Raw genomic sequence first — 17,636 nt, forward strand, 5'->3', positions numbered from 1 at the left:
AGATACTAAATTACTTAGTCTAGTATGTATCAATATGATTCTTATTCACTATATTTCTCACTGTATCATTAGAAGAATGGTACGTACAGACTCAGTAGTGAGGTCTTTCACTAACGCGTAACACACCTCGCACCCCTCCGGGTGCCACACCAGCAAGGAGTCCACAAGGACCGCACATCCGGCATGCGAGCAGCAAACCTCATGCCCGCACAGCTCCTGAAGCATGGCCGTGCATGCCGTCTCCAGGCAGCATACCATCTGTAAGTTAATTGATACATGAGTATCACTATATAGACACGCCTGAGATGTATCCGGCGGGGCATGCATCGCAACTCTACTGTCACCGGAGTTGACTCAGGTGGAATGCGTGTCTACTACTAGGATTTTATCAATTCTTGCATACCACTAGCTCCGGGCCCTAGTTATTCGTTCTTGTCATGAATCTAAAGGATTAGGCTTGGTACAAACAGAGCAGGGGAAGGATGAACCTGGCCTAACTCCGCTAGCGCCGGAGAAGCGTTTCCTAGTAAACTAGGATTGTTCCTCTTAGCCTACTGTCTGTCCCCCACCAGGGTGCGGGACGGAGGTAGAAACAAGAAGGTTGAAACCCGGGAAAGGAGCTAGGGATTAAGAGCATGGTGCTTCGGGTCTGAATACCCGGCGGGGTAGATATGCCCGTCGTAGTAAGCATACCCGAAGCATGCTTAGATTAAGCTTAAATTACGCTTTAAGTAATTAAAACCACTATAATCTCAAACATGCGCGTATATATGCTCTGTCCATTATCGTATATTCCATGCGCAGTCCCTCCTTCCTCCATGATATCCTACTTCCGGGTCCGACTTCGTGGGATCGGATCAGGGAAAATAGGTAAACCTAGGCCTGAATCTGATCATATAAGGGATCGTAGCTATTATATTTATAACAGGTACGAACTCTTAGTCGGGATCCCGGTCCCGCCGGGGCGGGAGGATAGGTGTGGGGATAGAGGACTGCGGATAGGGAATGCGAGAATGCGGTGGCACGCGTCGTATACCGTCCCGACGAGCCAGGTGGTCAACCAAGGCTTGCCAGGGTGGGCACCCCCCGTACCATTCACACTGAGCGTGGCGCAGTGAACCAATCTCCCGACTACTCCTTACCCTCCCCCCCAATGTGCAAAAGGCTCAGGTCAGCTACATGGGGTAGCGTAAGGCGAGCCGCGTCACCCCACTGAGGTGGGTCCAGGGGGAGGGAGGACGGCTAGAGGAGTGGCCCACTCGCGATCAGTTGGTCACAACAACCGGCCAGGTGGGACAACCCCCCGAGAAGTCGTGAGCCAACCAATAACAGGGACAGAAGGCCTATAGGCCAACTGAATCTGGCAAAGACATGCAAAAACAACAAAATAATGCAGAATAAATGATAATAAATGTAATACAAATAGTCCTGACGCGAGAGGGGACAGGGAAAGGGTATTATTATTATTATTATTATTATTATTATTATTATTATTATTATTATTGTTATTATTATTATTATTATTATTAAATAACTGAAATTATCAATAAACATTTTACATACTAGTACCATAAAAATTCTTTCATCTCGGTAAAAGAGAGAGAGAGAGAGAGAGAGAGAGAGAGAGAGAGAGAGAGAGAGAGAGAGAGTGTTTATCTCTCTCTGTTCTCTCAAAAAATACTTATAACGCTTCCAGCGAAAGAGAGGGAGGGAGTTACCACTATGACACATTATTATCTTGTGTGGCAAAAGATAGAGAGAAAGAGAGAGTTAACCTTAAAAGTGACATGGATAGATTAGTACGTATTGTATTTCTTTAAAATACTATCACATATGAATTTTGTAATTACAGTTTTATTATTATTATTATTATTCTTATTATTATTATTATTATTATTATTATTATTATTTGAAAGTATTAAAAACAAATAGTACAAGTACAGTAATACTTTGGGTTACGAACCGATTAGTATACGAATTTTTTAACTTACGAAGTGACGCCCTCATTCTGGAATACGAATTTCACTTGGAATACGAAGCGCGAATTTCCATCATGGGAGGCCGCCTGCTTTGTTTACATCGGACATCGGATGAGCGTGGGATCTGCGAACGCATTTTTTTAGGCCAAAACTTAATGCCTGCTTTGTTTACATTGGACATCGGATGAGTGTGGGATCTGCGAACGCATTTTTTTCGGCCAAAACTTAACGAGGGTCACGTGACTTCCTCCCACGCATCCCTTGACCCTTTTTAAACCATAACTCTTTCACTATCTCGCTGGCGTTAAGATTGAACGCATCTGTCCATGATACGCTCTCAAATTTGCTTAGTGATTTGCGCACGTGTTGTGTTTCCGTGATAGTGCTTATACATTACTATTACCCAAATACTAAAGACAATGGCGCCCAAGATGACGAAGGCAAGCAGCAAGAAGGAAAGCATAAGAAAGAAGGAGATGATTACAGTCGAAATGAAGAAGGAAATTATCCAAATGCATGATAAAGGCGAGCGCGTGAAAGACATTGCAGCATTCTTCAAGCGGTCGCAATCAACGATCTGCACTATTTTGAAGAAAAAGGAAGAAATTAAAGCCAGTAAAGCATCAAAAGATGTCACAGTATTGACAAAACAACGGCCTTATATTCTCGACGATGTAGAAAATTTGCTCATGGTTTGGATAAATGAGAAGCAGCTGGCAGGAGATTCCGTAAGTGAGAGCATCATTTGCAAAAAGGCTCGTAAGATCTACGAAGATTTGAGTAAAAATGAGCCAGGCACATCAGCGGACAGTGAAAAAGACAGTTTTAAGGCGAGCCGTGGCTGGTTCGAGAATTTTAAGAGAAGGACTGGCATCCACAGTGTTGTTCGCCATGGGGAGGCTGCAAGCTCAGATACGAAGGCGGCAGAGGCTTACGTAAAAGAGTTTAAAAGGCTCGTGGATTCCGAGAAATACCTCCCCCAACAAGTCTTCATTTGCGACGAGACAGGGTTATTCTGGAAGAAGATGCCCAGGACGTTCATTACGGCAGAAGAGAAGGCACTTCTCGGTCACAAGCCCATGAAAGACCGTCTAACCCTACTGTTTTGTGCCAATGCAAGCGGGGATTGCAAGGTTAAGCCTCTCCTCGTGTATCACTCGGAAAATCCACGCGCCTTTAAGAAAAACAACGTGCAGAAAAAGCTGTTGCACGTTATGTGGCGGTCTAATACCAAGGCTTGGGTGACGAGGATCTTGTTCGTCGAGTGGATGAACGAGGTTTTTGGTCCTGAGGTGAAGAAGTATCTCCGGGAGAAGGACCTCCCATTCAAAGCCTTACTTGTGATGGACAATGCTCCTGCCCATCCTCCATCCGTTGAAGAGGACTTACTGGACAAATTCAAGTTCATTAAAGTCAAGTTCTTGCCCGCCAACACCACTCCAATACTCCAGCCCATGGACCAGCAAGTTATCGCCAATTTCAAGAATTTGTATACGAAGGCTATGTTCCAGCGCTGCTTTGAGATGACGGAAGGCACCAACCTTACCCTCAGAGAGTTTTGGAAGGATCACTACTCTGTTTACAACTGCCTCAATCTGATTGACAAAGCCTGGCAGGGAATCACCAGGAGAACCCTCAATTCTACATGGAAGCAACTGTGGCCCGACTGCGTTGCTGAACGAGATTTTGAGGGGTTCGAAACCGTCGAGAAGGGGGCAGTTGAAGACGAGATTGTATCCTTGGGCATGTCCTTGGGGCTGGAGGTTGACACGGACGACATCGAGGACCTCCTGACTGAGCATGAGCAGTAGCTGATGACCGACGAGCTGTTGGAGCTACACAAGGAGCAACAGAGACAGGTAACGGAGGAGATCTCATCTGAGGAGGAGGGGGAAGACGCTGCACAGTCGCTTCCTTCGAGCGAGAGCAAGGATTTTTTGAAACACTGGGAAATTGTGAAAAGTTTTATCGAGAAAAATCACCCGAATAAGGCTGCGTCAGGGCGTGCAACAAATTTGTTTATCGATAATGGGGTGGGTCATTTCTATAAAATTTTAAAGAACAGGCAAAAGCAAGCCTCCATAGAAAAATATTTTTTCAAAATTGTGAAAGACGACACAGTGTCGCGTAAGCGTAAGATTAGTGATTGTAGTGAACGGTGCTCTCTAGAGAAAGAACCAGAAAGTCTTCCAGAAGTGTTCTTGGAGGGAGATTTCCCCCCCAAGCCCTAACCCTCTCCTCCTCACCCTTCCCCTCCTCCCGTCTCCGTCAAGCCAGCAGCCACACTCGCCAAAGGTAAAGTTCAGGTTTTACTGTGCATGCATATTAAATCTAGTGTTTATATTTAATTTCATTCTTCAATTTTATAATTTTATGTAATTCCTACACGAATTTTCAACCTTAGTGAACAAAAATAAATGGAAAAATATGAATTGAAATGGTCATTCATGGTCGGGTGGAATGCATTATTTGCTTTTTATAACATTCTTATGGGAAAATCCATTTAGGTTACGAATTTTTTAGGTTACGAAGCTGGTTCTGGAACGGATTAAATTCGTAACCCAAGGTATTACTGTACATAAAAAATTTCGAGTCTCAGTAAATGAGAGAGAGAGAGAGAGAGAGAGAGAGAGAGAGAGAGAGAGAGAGAGAGAGAGAGAGAGAGAGAGAATCCCAGGAACACGTGATTGCAACACTGCAGCTCTTCCCCCTCCTGGCTGTCACAGAACTTGATATATCTGACAGTTTTAGTACCTGGATCTCGAGGAAAGGTTACTGTAAGAAGACTGGGATTTCCTTCATTCTTCCATAATTTTTTAAATATAAGTTAAAATCTTACTAATTCACTATGGTATTTTCTTTAATGAATTGATATTATTGCTGTATAATTTAATCATTTATTTATCATACAAAAAAACATACATCTTTGTAGTAGAGAGAGAGAGAGAGAGAGAATTATTATTTTTATTATGTGATATCATTTCAACTTATTAAACTTACTAATACAGTATTAATCAAAATTAATATTTGAAAATTAGTAAATCATTTTTGTATTATAAAAATGTATTTAGTCATGAAAATAAACACCAAAATACACTAATTAGTGATTATTTTCGTCGGAAAATACAAAGAGAGAGAGAGAGAGAGAGAAGAGAGAGAGAGAGAGAGAGAGAGAGAGAGAGAGAGAGAGAGAGAAACTATGGTTTTTATATCCAAGTCTAAGTAGAGTATAAATGGATTCTTTAAGTGAAATAATGTTTCAATGATATTTTGCTGTTTTGTATTAAAGGATATGTGTACTGTTTGAGAATACATTCCTTATCCTTGACTATGGTTACCATACAGTTTAATAGCGTAAATTAATTTATGTGCCCTCCGCTCAGAAACTAGTTCTGCGTATGAGGTATCGTTAAAAGGCATAAAAAAACCATCGTAACCTTGGAATTTGCATTGTAATCTAACCAGAAACTTAGTTTTGTTAATTATGTATACTGGAAACAAGCAATGATTTTTTCATTAATTGCGCTTTTGGACTGTTATAAACTGCGCATCCCAAGCTAGTGTATTCATTCGCTCTAAATTTTTGTTGTAATCTAACCAAAAACTTATTTTTATTAATATACTGTGCTAAACTATAAAGAATTCTTATCATAGTTTGCGTTTTTTCAATGAATATTTAAGAAAAAGCGTCGTAACCTCGGAACGTCGTAAGCCGGACCCGTCGTAACCCGGGGACCGCCTGTAATTGTCAGGGGACCTCTGATAGTTGTTCCACATGCCCCAGTTTCCATACCGACACCCTTAATAAAGGGTGAGCAAGCCAGGAAACTCTGGCATAACCATATAGCTTTTTTCTCTTGTATATTTAGCAATATTTATACCTTAGAAATGAATGCTATAGGAACATTTCACGGGACGACACAGGTTAGGCCCAGAAATAATGTTACCGTTGTCAACATTATCATTCGTAGCTCGAAAGCTATAGCAGTTAGGCAAATTAATTATTTTTTATGAGAAAGCCAACACAATTCTCTAAATATTGACATATAAAACAGTGAAAAACAAGTAAGTCCAGTTGGTTGGTGAAAAAATTGATAGAAAAGAGGGTAAGAAACAGAGCGCTCTGGCCCAGTGTATGGTGAGAATTATCGCTGGAAAAAATTTTTTTTTGAAGAGCCGTGTATCTTGGTTGTTTTTCATAGAAATTACTTTGTAAATATACTAAAATGTACATAGTTGAAAAGTTGAAGAGTAAAGGGAGAGTCAAGACAAATGGCTTTGGTAACAGCAACAGTTTCATACTGACGTTATAAGTTGATCGAAATGAAAAAAATTTTACCGTTGTCAACATTATCGTTCATAGCTAAAAAGCTATAACAGTTAGGCGAATTAATTATTTTTTATGAGAAAGCCAACACAATTCTCTAAATATTGACATATAAAGCAATGAAAAATGAATAAGTCCAGTTGGTGAAAAAATTCATAGAAAAGAGGGTAAGAAACAGAGCGTTCTGCCAAGCGTATGGTGAAAATTATCGCTAGAAAAATTTTTTTTTGAAGAGCCTTATCTCTTATTTTTCATAGAAATTACTTTGTAAATTCTCGAAAATGTAGAACAAAAGTTGAAGAATAAAGGGAGAGTTAAAAAAGGGCTTTGGTAACAGCAACAGTTTCATTTTGATGTTAGAAGTTGATCGGAATTAGAAAATTTTTTTACCGTAGTCAACATTATCGTTCATAGCTCCCACTCCAGACGAAGCAGTTCCATGGCTTGCTTGGTTGGAGTAAGGCTAATCCTACTAGCCTTTCAAGAAAAGTCATAACCTATTAGCAGCCTCCTTATCTTGGCATCTTCTGGAGATTCAGAGCCCTGCCTAAAATCTAAATGTCTCTTATGGGATGCACTAACGTGGTTTGCGCTACTTTTACCGTAAAAACTTCACGAATGCATATCGGAAAATTGTTCTCTCGTGATGTCACTATGTAAACAAACGTGTCTACAGCAGCTCGCATGTTTGGTCACTAAGAGCAAAGTGTGGGTGGGATCAGCTGATTTCATTGTGAGAATTTTACTACGCTAGGGATTTAAGCATGCCCAGTACAGAAACTACTTGGCTGGCGTATTGATACCCAAGTTTCACAGTCCAAGGTATGATCTAGCCTATGGAAATCGCTACGTGTCCGAAAATAAAAAAAATTTACCCCTACCACACGTACAAAAAATTTCGGTAAATTTTACGTAAAGTTTCGTCAGTCAGGTAGGGAGGGGGTTAGGGTAATTTTGCATACTAGCATTACGTCAATTGGATATGAAAGTACGTATTAAAATACTATCACATATGAATTTTGTAAATACTGTTATATCATTATTATTATTTCAAAATATTAATAAACATATTATACATAAATGTACCATAAAAATTCTCTCATCTCGGTTAAAGATAAAAAAAGAGGGAAAGAAAGAGGAGGAGGGGGGGAGGCAGGCAACACAACACACTTAATATATTTGACAGCTGTGGACCCCAGCTTGGTACCTGGAGTTCGAAAGAAAGATGCAGGAAGACTGGGATTTCCTTCATTCTTGCATAATTTTTTATTTATTGTTGTTTACATTAGCATTGATATTTGAAAATTAGTGAATCTTTTATTTATCATACAAAAAACATGCATTTCTGTGTGAGTGTGAGAGAGAGAGTTTATTATGTGATATCATTTAATATTAAGCTTATGAATACAGTAATAATCAATATCAATATTTGAAAATTAGTAAATCATTTTTGTATCATAAAAATGTATTTAGTCATGAAAATAACATCAAAATACACTAATTAGTGATTATTTATCTTTGGAAAAACCCGCTAATAGGCAAATTTCCTGCAAATAATGGGTAGATATGATCCACAGAGAGAAATCCGTGAGTCCGCAAATACGGGCCCCCCACTGTAGGTATAAATAATCTATAGAAAGCAGGAAGTTTAAGATAGTTTTTATACACCATTGTTACAAAGATTTTGTTTTGAAGCAATTGTTCATCCAATGTCTCTGGTTGATTTATTTTACTTTGCTTCTGGATAGAAAGAGAATGATTTTCTGTTTGAGTAAAGGGTTCCCTCTAATTGGGGATTCCAGAGATAAACAAGAATACTTCCATCTATTGTGATGTAATATGTAACAAACTCTTATAGGTACTTTTTTGTGCTATGAAATAAGTTATGAGTATTCATGTTTGGAATAAAAAAAATTAATTTTATGTATTATAGCTAATCATATATGATATAACTTGTGGAATAATTTGTAAGTACATGAAAAATTTTTGTATAATTGACTGGTGTCAGTGTGCCATCATATAGTAAAACTAGTAAAGATAACATTTGCAACTGATTAAACATGTGTCACATGTACATACAGTTTGCACCTACAGTGGAACCTCTATTTTTGTACATAATCCGTTCCAGAACCTCCCATGAAATCTGAAATGTACAAAAACAGAAACAATAATTTCCATTAGGAATAATGTAAATACCATAAATGTGTTCCAGATCCCCAAAAATATTAACAAAAAATACATTTATAGGGAATAAACAGTTTTACATACAGAAAACAATGAGAAATAAATATAAATGACTAATGAAATGAGTAAATGAACATTTAACATCATTCTTACCTTTATTGGAAACACTTGTTAGTGTATTGGAGAGGGGGGGGGAGGAAAGGGAGGAGAAGAGGTTATTGTTTGGAAGGGGAATCTCCCTCCTGAAGGACTTCAGGTATCAAGGATATATCTAGGGTTACTTCTCTTTATTTCTTTTTTTTTATGGGCACTATCTGAGGTAAATTCCCCTCTTCGCTTTTTACTGGCACTAGGACCAGCTTGAGAGTACTGGACCCCTGTCACACAACAAAAATGTCTAGAGACATTTGTTTCTGCCATTTCTTTAAAATTTGCCTAAAGATAAACACAACATTGTCATTAAGCATTTTGGAGACACGGATTAGAACATCTTTGTTGGGATGATAATTCTCCACAAAATTTTTTACATCATTCCATTTTGCAAACATGTCCTTAATCCCTGAAGTAGGCACATGTATGCCCATTCATTTTCTGAGTTTTCCAAACCAGCCTCTGTGGCCTCAAATTCACTAACAGCAGCACTTGTAGGCATTTTCTCACTGAGATCTGCATGCAACTTCCTCCAACATTTTGGTACAAGTTCTTTCTTGAATTCTATATACTAGTGTTTTTTTTTTTTTTTTTTTAACAGAACTTTCTTTGGCCCCACAATGGCTTATTTAACAGTTGCACTCAAATAAAAAAGCACAAAAAACAATGAACACAAAAGCAGAATGGATCACGATAGAAGATGGGATACTTTGTTTGGGCGCTCAATACAGTGCCTGGTCACTCGTTGGCCCTCAGTGGAGCGCTTCCGAGTGTACGAAAACCAAGGAAACATACAATAACGAGTCAAAATTTTTTAGAAAAACGTCTACGAAAAGTGAAACGTACGAAAAGAGAGGTGTACAAAAACCAAAGTTTGACTGTACTTTTGAACAGATAAGTTTTATTTGAAAACTTTTGAAATTGGTGTGGTAACTTGGGTAAAGCTGAGTAAGTGGTGGCTAGTTATTAAGGTGCTCTTAATTTTTTTTTTATCTCAGTTGCATCCTTTAATGCACAGAATATTGCAAAAGACTGGTGGAAACAAGTCTGGTTTTTTCTGTGGACTGTGATTACTGTAGCACAGATTCTTCAGTAGGTACTGAAGTTTCTGCCTTTAATGAAGTAGCAGACTTACCTTTATAATTTATGTTGGACATGCTAACATACAGTATCCTTGTTCTCTTGTATTATGTAAAATGTGTGATTCATATATTATGACACAAGTTTTTGTTGGAACACATTCCTAGTTGGAATTAGAACATTTCAGTTTGGGAATGCATATGGCTAATAATATTAGTAAGTTTTCTCTCTTGGATAGTTTAGTAGCTCATAGTAACACATTTTTTTTTGTAAGAAAAAACTATACACAATTTTGTCCTATCCTGATTTTTTTATGTGTTATTTGCTCGTCATGTAAATAATAAAGGATTTGACTTTTTCAGCTGCAATTGCAAAAGAAGCAGTGGCTCCTGCTGCTCCATCTGCAAAAGATACAAAAAGGAATACTACTGCAGAGGATATGGAAAAGTCAGCCAAAGATGTCTTCAAAGTTCCTACTGTGCCTGTATCCAGGCTCAAGCCAAAGGATAACAGTAATAAGGGAAATAGTAAGTATTGTTGCATTTGTTCTCTTTATCTGAAAATTGAATGAGTCTGTTCCATCTACCTTAGGAAGGATGTGGAATACATTTTTACTTGCTAAGGAATTTCGTCTCTACACCGGAGCTCTTTAAGGTTTAGAATCCTGTCCATGTCTGAATTTTTCTAAGGAGTTTCTTACAAGTTTCATTAAGTATGTGGTACTGCAGGCTTTATAGCTTTGTTATACCCAAGGTTCTCAGGAGCACTACATTCAGTTTGGAGTGTCTCATGTATTTCAAAGGGCATATATTCCTATGCTCTGATGTTTCTCCTTAGTAATTGGTTGTCTACAGACCATTTACTGTAAATTTGTGTGCCATGTTAAGTATTTGACCTTAAATCTTGGAGATTTTAATTGTGTATTTTTAATGTGAATAGAAACTTTGTGAAGTGTTGTGGCTGAGAGCCTAAACATCATCTGAAGGCTGAGGAAAACTGACCACAGAATAGGCCTCAGTGAAAGGAAATGGAAAGTAAAAGCATCTTGGAGGAGTTAAAGTAGACTGCACAGTATACGCTGTTTGGAAACACTCCAAGGTAATAATATCTACATCCCAACTGATAACATACTCTGAAGAGAAACTTGTAGCATGTTAAAGTTAAGCAGTATTTCCCAAGATTGAGATGCTTCTATTGTCAAAGTATGGACATATGTTAAGGTCTTGTAGGCAGAAGCTACAAGGCAAACCTGCCACATGTTAAATGTAATGTACCAAAGCATGGTATAATTTATAAGGAAGCAAAATGTATACATTGGCGATAAAATCATCCATCTTTGTCACAAAATTCTGTGTACATCAAGGAGATACAGACCTTAAAGGTAATGGAACGCATTACATATACGGAGACTAAATAGAAGGTTTAAGCCAGTATGTTTACCAGGAATATCCTTTCATCTATTGCTGCTAACGAAGAAGAAACATAATTTCTGGCAGTCCTGCCTCTTTGAAGGCTGTGTCAGTAATTTCTGCTGCTCTTGCCTCTTTGGAGGCTACACCCATTGTTTCTGGTTCTCCTGCTTCTTCATAGGCTACGCTAGTTGTTTGTAGTGCTCATGCCTCTTTGGAGACCCTGGTAGATATGCTTGCACTCCCACTGCTCAGGAGGCTGCACCTGCAGTAGCTGGCAATCCAGCCTTTTTTGAGGGTTCATTATATATATCTGGTGTGTTTATCCCTCTGCGCCCTACACCAACCATGATTGGTGGCCCTGATTCTTCAGAGGACGCACCAGTTGCCTCTGACTCTCCACCCCTCCTCAGGCAGCACCAATTTTATTTTCTACTCCTAAGTGGGAAATATCTGTGATGAATATACCATCAGAGGTGCCTAACAACCGTGATACTAGGGAGGCTTTACCATCTGTGGTGGGTGATATTAGGGAGGCTTTACCATCTGCAGTGGGTGATACCAGGGAGGCTTTACCATCTGGGTGGGTGCTGCTCCATAGAAACAGCGCAAGTGCCTGAGTGGCGTGATCGGTATGGTGTTGGCGTGCCACCTCCGTGGCCACGATTCAATTCTCGAGCATTCCACTGTGTATTTCTGGTGATAGAAGTTCAATTTCGACATGGTTCGGAAGTCATGTAAAGCCGTTGGTCCCGTTGCTGAATAACCACTGGTTCTATGCAACGTAAAACACCATACAAACAAACAAAACAAACATAGAAGGAACGCCATCATCGTCAACTTTAAAACGGAAAGCAGTCGCCAATAATCAGTCTCCTTGAAAAAAGCAGGAGGAAAGGAATTAAAGTATAATCACTGAAAAGGGGCTCCAGTTTAGTGGCCTCAGAATCTATGTAAAATTCAGTCATTATCTCCAGTGGAACTGTCAGGGATTAAGAGCTGAAGGGGAAAAACTAAGGCTGCTCATATCAGAAGTGTCCCCTGTATGTATGGCTTTGTGGGAGACTATACTGGAATAATACATGTCCCAACTCACGAGAGTATACAGCCTATCATTCCACTTCTAACATAAATATAGGAAGCCACAGGGTGTAATTCTATATATTCATAATGACCCCATAAAACCTTGAGTACGTCATCTCTTGCTAGAAGGAGATGAGGAAGAATCACTCCTTCTACAACACTTCTTGCCAGAGAGAGCAGGATACATACCTCTCATGAAGAAAAAAAAAAAGCCTCTCGACCATAGCTTGAAACAACGCCTCTGATGGCTCGGTGGGAGGTTTTGATAACGTCATAAGTGAAGATGGAAATGATGTCACAAGAACAGGAAGTAGAGACGTCACCACATTTGACATCATAGGCTGAGAGGATGCTAGGAGTGACATCACAACATCATGAATGGTAAAGCTGGTCAATGGCAGAGTTATTGGTGGTGACCCAGTAAGCGTCAACATTGACAAAGCTTCCTGCTAGGAGTCAACACACGAGAGCCAAATTAGTGTAGGCCTAAAGGTGGAGTGACTGCTGAGGGGACTGGAGGCAGGCAGCGAGCAGCCAAGAAATGCAAGAGTAGGCCATCCAGTGAGGGAACACCCCATAGGCCTAGAGACACCCAAACAACCGCCATCTTGTTTGATTCGGAATCTGAATTAAAGGAAGTAGAATGCATAGCCTCCTCCGTCTTGGGAACGACATTATGTCCCACAGGAGAGGGGCTACATTAAACATATCTGCCTCCCAGTGAAGTTTTCCCCATTGATGAATTTAAATCGCTCATTCAACAGTTACCACATCCCTTTGTTATTCTGGGAGATACGAATGGTAGAAACCCTATTTTGGGGTGATATTGCCAATCATAGAACATGAAAATTTGGGAATACTAAACATGGGATAGTCTACACATTTTTATGTTCAAACAGGTACATTGTCAGCAGTTGATTTATCTATAATCTATATGCAGTGATGACTGCCATATTGACTTCAGTTGGAAAATGATAAAGGATAGATTTACCAGCTACCATTTTCCATTAGTAATGAATTTATCTTCAAATTCTCCATCTTCAAGGTTACCGTAATGGAACATTGGTAAAGCTTATTGGAAGCATTTCAAGAACAAAGCTTAATAAATAATTTAGCTGATGACTTTCCCTCTGTAAACAATGCTCTTGACTTTTTTTAAAGTTATTTTCTTGGGTGGTCCTCCATCAATGCTTAGGACTTTGGGCATATTTATCCACAGACCAATATCCTGGTGGACTCATAAATGCCAGGAAACTCTTAGAACTACGAGGTCAGCTTTCACCAGATACCAGATACCGCAGACAAAAATGTAAGTATTACCATGTTGAAGTTCAAAAAGCAAGAGCTCATTTCTGCATGGTACTTGAGAAGGCAAGAAAGGAATCAATGACAATGTTCATATCTTCACTAAATTCAAAAACACCCCTAACTTCAGTATGGAAGAGAATTATAATAATAGCAGTCAAATTTATTCCTTGTCAACCTCCAGTTGTCAAGATCAATGGTAGTGAAGTAGCAGATCCCTGGTTAGTGGCAGATGAGTTTGCTAATCATTTTGCTAACGTTGCAAAGAAAAATTATGACAGACTCTATTCAGCTCAAGGAAGGCTAATAGAATGGATCAAAATTGATTTTAATACATCAAGAAATGAACAATACAATATACTACATTTGACTATGGGGAAATTTGCATCAGCCTTAGTTAAATTTAGTGAATCAGCTGGTCTGAATGGTATAAGATATTCAGTGAATAAACGTACACAAGTGAGTATCTAGGTTTTTGAAAGTTAGAGACATGTACAATTCTAATGAATAGCAAGAGCAGCATAATGTCGATGTCAGTGTTACTGGATTTATTAAAAAAAAAATGAAAACATCTTCACTGTTATGTGTGCTGTTGGAGGAATTCCAAATTACCTTTCAAAATCATCTTACCTCTTAACATTTTTACTTAAGACTCCACTTCAGTGTTGGCAGTACAAGAATGACTTTGTGACTTGTATATTTTCTGTTATAAAAGGATAAGTATCAGATTAAATGAATTTATTTTCATATTTGGATATAGATATTTATCTGAAATAGAGACAGATTTAAGGATTCATGAATCAGGAGGTTCATAATTTATAAGTGGAGGACATCAAAGATTACGTAGTCCAGGCTAGAACTGCTGTTGAAAGTCTGATTTTGTTGTTCCAAATGGTTGAAATTAGTATTCTTGCTGTGACTTGTACCACTTGAGATCATTTCTTTAGATTTCAGCCACTGTATGTAATGCATAATGCAACAACAGTACAGAAGTTCTGTAAGTAGTTGCATTAGTTACATCAAGGACTTACATTACAGATTCATGTTTCTGAAGAAAGAAATGTGGTGTAATGTTAATATTAAGGTCTGAAAAGAGCAGTGAGAATATAATGGTCTTAAGCCAGCAAGAATTAATGCACAACATTGAAATATGAAGGCTTAAAAGAAAGATTTTTGGGAAAAGAGGGTTGACCTTTGATATCCTCTGATGTGTGTCCATGGTGGGCAAAAGCAACCTTCTTTGGAAGATATTATTGTAATAGGTTACTGTCGTTGAAATTGATGAATAATTTCTTATTCTTGTGTACTGTTTGTTTGTTTTGAAACATTTGTCCTCCAGGGGATACAAACACTACTTCTTTCATGTATGGAGTACCCCTAAATGCATACACTGGACCAACTGTGTTCTGTCTAAACAAGGGTGATACCCAGGTGGGGAAGGGGGAGAAGGGGTGCCCATTCTTACCCGCCAACATTACCCATTGGCCTTCCAGGCACTATATAGCTCAGACATGTTTCTTGTATTTAGTGTTTTTGTGAGTGCTGGTGGTTTGCTCTGTGTGAATCTGGTACCTTTGATTTATCAACCAGAATTGCTCTTTAAATTGCCCGAAAGTGCTAGTGTTATGTGTTATTTTTCAGTGCTCTTGTGCTTTTTTGTTGGTTCTTGTCTTGTTGGAGAGCAGACAAGACCGACTATGTCTTAGTTCTTAGTCAGCCATGTAATCATTGTTGCTGGGAGTGTAACAACTTCTAATAAAGATTCATCAGCTAATGTTTCATTCTCTGACATAACTAATAATATTAAAACTTCAGGTATTTGTAAGGCATTCATGATCTCCTGAGGTAGTTACTCTTGGTTACAATGATCTTGGCTTCATTGGCTGCTGAATTGGAAGAGGGTTTTCTGGTTTCTCCTCCATTGGGTGTGACTTGGTCTTTGATTCAGGACTAGACCAGCCCTGCAGAGTGAGGCTAGTTATGATGGAAAGGAAGGGTAGGAGAGCAACTACCACTCATCTTTGTCTTCACCTATCATCATCTACCTCCACAGCAATCTCTCCTGTGTAGGCAGGGATCAAGATAAGGAAGCCTAGTCTTTATTTAAGAAGTCGTGACAGGCTTCTTCCATGTGCTCTCCCCCTTGTTAAAGTGTGGGTATGCAGTCACTAGGGATTGTCTTTCCCCAGTTAAGGGGGCCGGCCGGTACCCTTATATATGCTGGTATAGGGCAAAAAATGCAGTCATGAAAAAATTCATGGAGCTTTGTATGGTAATGGAGAATGCGTATATGAAATATTTTGTCAAAATTCCTCTTACTTTCGTAGTTACAGGGTAATTAGTAAACATAACTCAATAAGCCAAAAACTTTGATCCATACATGAAAATGGAATGTTTATGAGAGTAAGCAGTGTTACCAACATTTTTGTGAGGCCATGCAGCATTGCCAGCCATCAGAGTGTTTTTTATTTCAATTTTTTAGACTGTGCATATATATCATATATTTTTGGCCCTTTGGTCCCTAGTTTATATAGTATATCATGTATATTTGGCCCTTGGTCCCTGTCCAGGTGTGTTGGATAATGTCAAATTCAGGATAGTGAAGAGCTGGATAATCAGTATTTTTATATTGAAAATACTGTCTTAAATGTACTAAAGCTTTTCCATACTAATTGTTCTTGGTGTGGGAGAAAGGTTTGTTCCAGATTTTCTGTTTTCAAATTGGGCGCTAATGCTTTTTATTGCTCTGGCTCACAGGAATTGCATTTTGCCTTTAAACTTTATCCTTTCTTGATTTTACTTCTTGTTATTTTTCTACTTAATTTTTCTATTTTTCTACTTTATTTTTCTATATTCTTTGTTGGAACTCTTGAGCTTGTAGCATTCTGCTTTTCCAACTTGTATAACAAGCTAGTTAGTGGTATTAATAATAAGCTTATTTTTTGTCAGATTACGCATAGTGTCAGTGACCCAAGGCTTGCTTTAAGATTTCAAGAGTAAATTTTGACTACATTGTGTTTATTATGAAAAGTTTGATAGGTCCTATTTTTCCTGTAAGGAATGACCTCTTACTTGTATGTTATAGCATGATCATTGTCATCCATCTTCATATATCTAGAGGAACTGATAAAAGGAAATCCAGGAAATTTAGTATTAGAAACTAGGTTTCATTTCATTTCAGTCACCACAGAATATACCTAGTCAGGGAACAGAAATATAAAAGGTCATGTGAGTTTCTAAGAAGATTAAGGTCCTTGATGTAGTAGAGCTCATATGAGGTGACTGAACAGAATATCCATTGACAATGGCCTAAATCATATTTGCTATTGTTTAAAAAAACAAAAATGAAGTTGCAAAGGAATTTAAAGAAGAGAGCTGCATATGGTATAAATTATTCTAATATAGATTAATTTTTAGTTTTAATGGTTAATGATTTTTTTAAGTGTTTTTTTTTTTTTTTTTTTTTTGGTGACGAAATGGATACCAGCTCATGCACATTCTTAAAACCATCTAGTGGAGTATCAACTTTTCATACATAATGCAGTAGTTAGTCATTTTATTTTCCTGTGGTATTCGCTTATTTATGAAGTCACGTGCATCTACAGTGATTTTCTAAGCATAATGCAGTAGATGGAAACAGTCAAGGGATTATGTATTGTGACTTATGTATCTATCACAGTGGAATTTGCAGCATTTTTATTGTGGCTCTCCTAACAAAGCCTACTGCTGTGAACTAATTATTTGGCTTCAAAAATAGGAATTTTTTAGATCATTAAAGCCAGATAAATTAGGAATTACCATATATACTCATGTATCATGCAACTTTTGAAGCCCTAATTTTGGAGCTGATTTTAAGGGGGTCGCATCTTACATGAGACATAAAATTTGAGTATGTAATAATCATATATTAGTATTGTATGATAAAATACACGCATAACGGATATGCATCTTTTCCATGGATCTTTAAAAAGTTGCTTTACTTCACTGCATCCAATAATATATGTATTTTCTTTTCATAATACTATTTGTTTGTATTATAAAATACAAACATAGCAATCAGCTGATGGCGATTGCAAGTAAGTTTGTTTTGCTGTGTCAAACATCAAATCAGAGCAACTT

At 38.3% G+C, this 17,636-nt stretch overlaps 1 protein-coding gene across 1 annotated transcript in view; it reads left to right on the forward strand.

The window, feature by feature from the left end:
• LOC135205599 (uncharacterized) overlaps positions 1-17,636 on the forward strand; it is a 349,446-nt gene that overhangs the window by 210,981 nt on the left and 120,829 nt on the right. The window contains exon 9 of the mRNA XM_064236373.1: positions 10,083-10,247. Coding sequence (XP_064092443.1) covers positions 10,083-10,247 — 165 coding nt within the window. The remainder of the gene's footprint in view (positions 1-10,082; positions 10,248-17,636) is intronic.

Source organism: Macrobrachium nipponense, chromosome 24 (genome assembly GCF_015104395.2).
Source record: "Macrobrachium nipponense isolate FS-2020 chromosome 24, ASM1510439v2, whole genome shotgun sequence".
Classification (NCBI taxonomy): Eukaryota; Metazoa; Arthropoda; class Malacostraca; order Decapoda; family Palaemonidae; genus Macrobrachium; species Macrobrachium nipponense.